The sequence below is a fragment of the Lepisma saccharinum genome, chromosome 1 (genome assembly GCF_977018435.1).
Source record: "Lepisma saccharinum chromosome 1, izLepSacc3.1, whole genome shotgun sequence".
NCBI classification, from domain to species: Eukaryota; Metazoa; Arthropoda; class Insecta; order Zygentoma; family Lepismatidae; genus Lepisma; species Lepisma saccharinum.
In genome coordinates, this window is record NC_139229.1 from 206,136,517 (window position 1) to 206,145,859 (window position 9,343).

General features: G+C 40.4%; 1 protein-coding gene across 1 annotated transcript in view; it reads right to left on the reverse strand.

The window, feature by feature from the left end:
- LOC145991340 (uncharacterized) overlaps nucleotides 1–6,945 on the reverse strand; it is a 38,594-nt gene extending 31,649 nt beyond the window's left edge. Inside the window, exon 1 of the mRNA XM_083127342.1 lies at nucleotides 6,793–6,945. Coding sequence (XP_082983468.1) covers nucleotides 6,793–6,843 — 51 coding nt within the window. The 5' untranslated portion in view covers nucleotides 6,844–6,945. The remainder of the gene's footprint in view (nucleotides 1–6,792) is intronic.
- Between the last annotated feature and the right edge of the window lie 2,398 nt (nucleotides 6,946–9,343).

Consider the following 9,343-nt stretch of genomic DNA (forward strand, 5'->3'; position numbering starts at 1 on the left):
GAAACCAATAGCAGCGCATAATCTTCGGATACAGAGGATTATATACTGTAAGTCCGTACTTCGCAACAGGGGTTTATCCAGGATTTTCCCTTTGGGGGGAGGGGGGTTGGAAACTTTTTGGGGTATAAGTTTGGGGAAGTGCGTTGCGAGTGACAGTGTTAAGTCGGTCCATTTAAAAGGTTTGGGCGAACCCACTGAGGACACCTTCAATGGACCGATAGAGCGCCACGTCGTGACTCAGCCGAGGAACCGCGAAGGTACAGTGGTGACACTTTGGGTTTTATCATTGTCAGTGTTTAGATATCTTGCTGGCTCGTGCATGATCTCCCCCCCCCCCCTCACTTGTGCGATTCTATTAAATATTGGTAAAGAGCAATGAGCGTAATTTATTCCATTCTTCATACACACATCCTCTTGCAGCCAAGCAGTTTAAGCCGGCGAACGGCCTAAACGTAACATCTGATTTGTTGAGGTTTCTCTTTTAGTTACACCACTGTACTATGTACTACATAGTTTTAGAGAATTTGTATTCAGATCAATTCTTTATTCTGTATTACGGGGTGAGGTTCAGTCTGCGGCTGTTCTGCCACCTACTAGATGGACATTTATTTTTGTGATAATGTTAACATTTCAGTCTAACGTTTCGTGTATTGCTTTCCGATAATGTTCTATACTTGATTTAATCAACCGTTAGACAAAACACAAGAGATGACATTGAATAGCACAAAATTTAAACATATTATTACCAGGAATCATTTCATGTAATTCTTAAGCTAGTTATAAAGAAATTAGGAACATTTGCACAATATTTCTTAACTGTATTTGTATGGTTCTTGTCGTAGGTGTAACTCGGAGTCTTGGCGTGCCCAGGATTTTCGAAAGGGAGGGGTTATGTATACTTTCTCTTGGTAGTCAGCCCTCATTTTGTCATATTTTCCTACCTTTGACGTTCTTTTTTTTAGGAATACTGGGCGAAATGGGGGGTTATAACCCCCATCAACCCCCCTTGGGCACGCCACTGCTCGGAGTTCATCTTGAAGGGTGCCCAGTTTATCGATGAAACCCATTGATTGGGTTCTGTGTGTTGATTTGTGTCCCTTCATTAATTCATGATATCACTATTCCTCATATTCGCGATTAGCCAAAAGTGGTAGGAATGCGAAGTAAAATAAACAACGCCTCCCCCCTTCCCGAAAAAACGAGACCTAGACACTGCCAATCTCGTCTCAATACTATCCCTAAGCATAAGATGCTACAATCCTTTCCTCTGATCTTGTTTGAGACCTTTACCGGGATGGCACGATTTGTTTTTAATGACACAGTAGGGAACTTCAACTTCAGAGTGAATGAATGCGTTTGTTTCTAGAATAATAATAATAGTAATAATAATAATAATAATGTTCAATTTAAAATAATTATATTAAATCAAATTAATACTAATTACAATACATAAATTAATATTATATTATAAGAATAGAGATATAACAGCGCATATGCATTACGTAGCTTACCTGTAGTTAAGATCGGAATAATTTACATAAAAGAAAGAGACCTGGCAATGAAATTAATGTCAAATAGATGAATAATTGATATGAATAATTAATATGCAACAAATGCTAATATTTTCATTACTTAATTTTAGTACTTGGTAAGTTTTTCGGGGGGATACAGACCCCTGAACTCCCCTAAATACGTCCTTCCTGTCCTTCAAAGCCGTATGATCCCAATATAATCCTCGTCTTCCAAGAAGTTCAGAGGAAATTATACAACGAATGCTAAACGAGTATATTTTCATTACTTAATTTTCGTATTTAATAAGTCTTTCGGGTGGGGAGGGGGGTCCGGACCCCCTAAATGACCCCCCTTCAAAGTCGTATGATCCCAACTAGTTCAAAGGAAATTACAACAAATGCTAAACGAGTATATTTTTATTATTTAATTTTTGTACTTGATAAGTTTTTTCGGGGGGGTGGAGGTCCGGACCTCCTGGACCCCCTAAACAGAAGTGGCAGAAATGTGAAGTAAAATAAGCCAAATCAATGAATCAGTGCTGTATGTGCGTGGAAGAGAGGTTGACATTTGGATGTCTTCACAAAGAGTCACCCATCACCCTTGTTTTATAAATGGATAACATGCATCATGCTTCAGTGAAGCACGCGGCGAGAAAACCGCTTGCTACTTTAGTGTGCGAACTCCCTTTGGAGGTTGTTAATCTACTAAAAATACGAGGGTGAATCAAATATGAACGAGCCTTGTGCGGAAAAACAAAATTTATTGAAGGAAACAGAGACATTGCCACATCCTATTTTTCTACATAGTCTCCGCCCTTAGTGATACATTTTTCCCAACGTTGTGGTAGGTTCTTGATGCCGTTCTCGTAGAATGAAGCTGGGCGGGTAGCCAACCAGTTGCGCACAAAGGTTTCCACCTGATCGTTGGTCGCAAATCGCTCGCCCCCAAGTGCTTCTTTGAGGGGTCCGAACAGGTGACAATCACATGGTGAAAGGTCTGGGCTGTACGGTGGATACGGAAGCGGTTCCCAGTGCATTTCCTCCAGTTTCTGCCGCGTAACACCTGCTGTATGGGGTCTGGCGTTGTCGTGGAGAAACAAGACCTGGCGGATGGGACAGCCTCGTCGTTTGCGTCGATACTGCACCTTAACTTGATCCAGGAGGCCGCAGTAGTAGGGTGCGTTGATGGTCCGACGTTCGTGTAAGAAATCCACCAGTAGGATCCTCCTCCAGTCCCAAAACACCGTGGTCAACACCTTCCCCGCAGACAACCGAACTTTGGCCTTCACGGGGTTTTCTTCGCCTTTCCTCCTCCACTCCATGCTGGCACGCTGGGGTGTAATGATGCACCCATGTCTAGTCACAGGTAACGATGCGATGCAAAAACGCTTCCCCTTCCACGTCAAAACGAGTGTGAAGCTGGCGAGCAATGCGAACTCGGTCATGTTTTTGAGCAACATTCAGCAGCTTGGGAACCCACCGAGCTGTGATTTTGCGGAAGCCCAAGTGCTTTGTGATGATCGATTGGACACTTCCATAGCTCACACCAAGTTCTGCCGCAATTTGCTTCACAGTGACTCGGCGATCCTGTTCGACAAGCTCACGAACACGAGCCATGTTGTCATTCGTCTCACTGGTGCGAGGACGACGGGGGTGCACTTCATTTGCAACACGTTCAAGGCCTTGCTGGAATTCCTTACACCACACCTTCACTCTTGCCCACGAGAGGGTACCATTCCCAAACTGGGCCTGCAGTCTCCGGTAAATTTCGGCCGGTTTGACGTTTTCCTGGGTGAGGAACTTGATGATTATGCGTTGCGCAACAGACACTGGCACACTCTGCTCACTCATCGTGAGAACTACTAAACGAAGCATGCGACACGTCGGCTGTTCTGGTTCCTGACTCACGACAGCCCCATCTACCGGCCGCACATGCCCAATCACACCCTGCTACCCATGCCAACGCTTAGCCAATCAAGGCTCGTTCATATTTGATTCACCCTCGTACATTAACGAGAAATGGTGTACGAGTATTTGTTGGTTATTTTTTCTTCATGAATTAATTTATTGTGTTTGAAATTATTTTAGCATTAGCTTTAATAAGGTTATATGCAAGGCCGCCCGCAGGATATATTTTTTTCATGAGGGCAGCAGTGCCTTAAGTGAGGAAACTTAGAAAGATGCTTTCTCCCAGTTAAGAGAATTCTCATAAAAAAATCCCAGCGCTAGGGCAATTTTCACGGGCACTAAATTTGTTGTCTTTCACGGTACCTCTCGTCTGTTTTCATGCTACAATCTCAAAATTTGAATTGTATTAAGTCTTTCCAGATAAATTGGTGGACGGGGGGGTTGTGCACTTGTCCCTCTGCCGCTTCCCCTTCTGCGGGCGCCCTTGGTTATATAAGCTGGGCTATCTTCGTACATATAAGGTTAATGCTCTGCTCTCGCCTCTTTTGCAAAGATTTCCGCGTTTTAAACCGTGTGAAAATCCTAAATTTGAGGTTGCTGGGAATGTTTGCGATTTCTCAATGGCAGTGCCTTTTTGGAAGGAATGTCAAAATGCCATTGTCACTTCAAAATTCATTGCACCCTTCCCCCATTCCTCTCTCTCTCTCTCATGCAAATATTCTTCTTGATGTTGTGCATTACCTGTTACTATCCCAAACACTTTAATTTCAAATACAAAAAAATGAGCATCAAGCTATAACTTTTATGTTTATTTAAGTTGTATTGAAATAGTGTTACTTGCATATACATATCCTTACATGTAATACAGAAATATTTCGAGATTGAATAATTGCAAGCAGGTGTTATTAGTATTATTATTTTGCGGCTGATGGAACGACGCAAAAGTGGTCGCGTTCTTTTCATTAACTTAAACGAATTAGCATTCTATGCACTGTCGCCCGTTTCACGGGCTGCCGTGTTTTGAAAAACACCCTGTCGTGTATCCTATAAAATGCCAGCCGCAAAAGTCGCAAAAACGTTTTCTAAGTGAATGGCGTCTAATGGGTAGGCAAATGTGGCTGGCTTTTTCTGTCGTACATATACTTACGATACATTTCTTTCATTCAGAATACTGTTAGGTTTTTACTAATCTTAATTTCTATACGATCATTTCATATCACCATTTTTAAGAACATTAAAAATTTAACCACATATTGTGTACTGTAGAAGTTATATTATAACCATATATATATATATATAAAACCATTGTTATAATTGTATGTTTAATCGAACTAAAAATAAATATCTGATGAAGGGAGCGTGTGTTCTTCTGAAACGTCACAACAAAAACAAATTTTATACTTGTAACAATCGTAGACTACAAGAGAAATGTATGAAAATACTTGTGCATACCTGCTGCATCAGTATTCAGTGATTGAGTGTTCAGTGTTGCTGAACAGATTTGCGATAAGAGAAGAAGTAGGTTACTTCCTGAAGTGCTTCCAAACCTTGTGTTTCTGAAGTTGAATCTGGCAGCAGTAAATTTCCAACATTAAGAACAGGAATTCATTTTGCATTTCAAAGAACTGCTTGTGTACTAATTGTAAAATCTCTTGAGAATCCATGTTCTTCTTAAAGGTTCACATAACCGCCTAAAGGTTCACATATCCGCCATATATACATATGATATGCAATACAAATGTACATAGCAAATTTATATTTGTCATGCTGAAAATAACATCCCATTTCTGTTTAATAATCTTATGTATCGGAATCGGTTAAATATCGGCATCTGTTCCAAAAATTATCGGTGAGTACATCGGCATCGGTAAATTTTCAGCTTCGTCACATCCCTAGTTGAAAGTTATACTTTGGACCCCCTAAATGGGGGGTGGGGCAAACGAGAACTGGATGGATCCGAGCCTCCCTGGCCCTCCGGTTTCGGCGCCAGTGGTGATGTGATATATGACACTGTATTCTCATACCTGGAAAATGATATATTTGTTACAATCAGGAGCGTATATTCCAGGCTAGCTAGACTATCTGCGAAGCCTGGAGCCTAGAAAGTAAAATACTGAAAAAAAATCGATTAGAGACTGTGAATTAACCTGATTCCAAAAAGAAGATAATGGCGATTCTGAAGTTGGCAACCTGAATTCTTAGGAGTTGGCAACATGAATTCGTAGGAGTTGGCAACCTGAATTCTTAGAAGTTGGCAACCTGATTTTTTATAAGTTTGCAACCTGACTACCGTTGGGATGGCAACGTGGCTTCCTTCAAGACGTCAAGAATGAGTCTAGTCTTCTCCCTTCCTCCATAGTCTAGGACCAGGTGTCATAGTGAGATAGACCAGGTCTTAGACTCAGCATACGCCACTGGTTATAATCATAGTCATAACTTTTTCCTGAATAAAGATAGGTTGAAGAAACCTTCACCACTGCATTTCTCGTGAAATTCTAGCCTGATTTGATCTAAGTTCGGAATGTTTCCTGCTTTGTCCCCTCATAAAGCAGCTGCAGGGCCCACTCAGCCTCAAATAAAATAGTACACGGTGAGGGGTAAAGGCACCGGAAAGTGGTGCTGATCACATCACCTCCACGATGTCCGACATCAAAAATATGTGGAGTGCTACCCCCACATACCATAAATGTACTTTGATGGCACTGTGCTATATACACAGGGAACTTTAACTTTAGCTTTGCCTGTATATATGTATTCGTTTCTGTACCCCTGAGTAACTACGTTTATTTTTACATACACAAACCATCTACTCATGGACGTCCGCAGGGTTTTTTTCAGGGAGGGGCAAGGAAGATATTTTTTTCCAGGGGGGGCAAACAAGGCACATTTTCCCAAAAAATAGTGTTGTTCCCTAAAAAAACATTGCTTAAATTTGAATTTATGGTGTTCATGCAATAATTAACACATATTATTGTGGCAAAAATGAAATTACATGTGTGAAATACATAATTTTTGGTTGACTTTCATTTTCCAGGGGGGGGGGGCACGGCCTCCCCTTGCCCCCCTTCCAGACGCCCATGCCTCTACTATGTGAATGGCTGAGGGTCCACTAAAGGCTTACTTGTGTCTGGGCCCCTCCGCACCACGGGGTTTTGCGGCTTGTAGATCCGGCACTACTCGTGTCACTTTTGGAATCAATGTAACGGTAACTGTAACGCGTTATTCTTTTCAGTGACTTGCCAACTATGTCTTGCAAGCTCGGTTTGCTATAATACAAACGTTTCTGACTTTACCGTTTGGAAGTAAATGGGCAATAAGCGACACTATGCACGTGACCAAATTGAAGGGCGAAGAATAAACATTTTGGACTTACCCTAAGAGAATATATGCTGACTAGCATAAATGCAACAACCGTGCACTTCATTTTTGGCTCTGCGACTTACTAATGGAAGCTGCTACAAAATAATCATCCTGCTTTTTAATCACAAGGCTAATTAGAGTCGCTATCGGCTGCAATATGGAATAAACAGTTGCGGTGTGTATCCTGTTTCTCTTTGCCGACATATAGCTTTTGAAACTGGCAAGTATCACCGGAAGGAGGAAGTTGAGGTTAGGTTACTTTCGGTGTTGTTTGATATTGGGGAGCGTTCCCCTATGTCTAGCAGAGCCAAGTTCTGAGTGTTTTATCTATTTATGTCGGCAACAAAATCATTGTGCGGGTCGAGAGGGGAGGGGGGGGGGTTTACAAGACTGCTAAAGCTAGATAACATAGTCAAATGGAGATAAACAAGTCGAACATCCTAACACCTTCCTCCTGAAATTTCCACACACACTGTTTTTATTCTGGTTCCCGTATACTCTTCACAAGTCAGTTTGTTGTGATACACACAAATGATAAGCAACGCAAATGTATAGCACTTGTTCTAAGAAAATCATAGACAAGGTAGATTTACTAAAAATATTGGATTTAAATTTTCTCATGAGCAGATATGTAGGTCGATCGAGTAATAGTTTGTCTTGGGCTACTATTTCATACATATAGCCGGGTTGACGCTCAGCCAGAGCTCTAAATGGAAATTTTCTTTGCCACTGATTACTACAGCGATGAGATTAATGACCGAATTTAGGTAAAAATGGCAACGGAAGAAATGGCAAAGTGAAAATGGCAAGCGGAAAAAATGGCAAAGGGAAAAAATGGCAAAAGGAAAAAATGGCAATGGAAAATAGAAATGGGAAATGCAATATATTCTGATTTTGTGTGAAAATTGAGAAATTATGTCTAGCGTTGCATCATTTGTAATTAAATATAATATAATTTTGATGTCTTAACACTTTCTTTGAAGAGATAAATTGTATTTGATGTTCCCAAAAATTATTATTATGCCGTTTAAATTCTTCATTCTTTAATGTGGTAGAACTTGCGGCTCCTATAAAATTACTATAAAATCACATGTTAATGAAAGGTGACCTTTGTGAATAATTTCAAGCATGTGAAATGAAACTTGGAGGGTAGCATAGCAGGTGTTTTAATTTTGACTGAAAACAAGTTTACATCTTGCGCGCACCTGCTGACCAATCACACGTGTTTAATACAAGTATGACTTCACCCCAACCCTTATCTACCCCCAGTACTAATTTGTGTCACTCATTCCGCTCAGGGAGACGAACTTGTTTACTTCTTCGAAATGGAAATTGTTAGATCGCAGAAAGGTGGTGAGAAGCTCTTCTTCCTAGGATACGCGTATACAAAACAGTCTGATCTGAAGAATGTTATAAGGTGGAGGTGTGCTGACAGGAACAAATTCAAGTGTCGAGGAATTTTAAAAACAAATTCATATAAACAAAATTCTGTGTGTTCCTATGACCATACGCATCCACCTGATTACGATGCTGTAAAGATAGCGAAGTGTCGTAATGATATGAAGAATCGAGCTAAACTCACGGCCGGCGTACCATCGCAAATACATATATGCAGAGATTCTTCAAGGGCAAGAAGATTGTGTTCGTGCACGACTACCTCGGGAAGATACCTGTAAACGTACTATGAGAAATCAACGTCCGTGCATCCAAGTGATCCAAGAACACTAGAAGATTTGATTTTGGACGGTAAGAGAACATTTCATTTATTCATTTATTGTAATTTCCAAGTTTCCTTGCTCCGTGTTTTATGTCTAGGCACTCTAAGGGACAGTTCGTGGAGTGGTATGCTGCATCTTACGTTTCCATTTATGACCTTAAGTAGTAATTTCATATCTGCAGCGTATCTACTTGATTTTGGACACTTTCAATATACTTCAAGCTTGCCTGTTTTCTGATTATATTTCTTTATGCATTGTTTGTCTGTTAGAATATAAAGTCAGAGATTTAACGTATTTTCTTCTGTTCTTTCAGAGGAATGGAAATTGACGAGCGGAGGAAGCAATGAACAATTTCTCATCTACGATAATGGTGCTGACTCTGAAAGTCGGATCCTAATATTTGGTACGAGGGAATGTCTGGAGCTTCTTTCAAAATCCGACACTTGGTTCATGGATGGAAATTTCGCCGTTGCACCACGACTGTTCAGCCAACTGTATGTTATACTGGTTCCATTGGGAGAGAGTTCTGTTTCTGTTGCCTACGCACTACTGCAAAATAAAACACAGGCAACTTACGAGGAGTTATTTGAGGTAAACATTCATTCCATTTTAATGTAGTCAGGTCAAAATAAATAGGTATTTTCAGAAATTAGTCAAGAGTTTACTTTATGACTAGGAACACAGTCCTTTCTTAGATGATTAACAGATTCCTTATTAATCATTTTTCTATCAAAAAAATATCTTCTTGGCATTATGTTCAAAAAGTTTATTAATTTGCTCTTTTTGTTTAAAATATGTTCTTGATTAAAACATAAAATCTCTGTTATGTTTCTTTTTTTAAAAAAA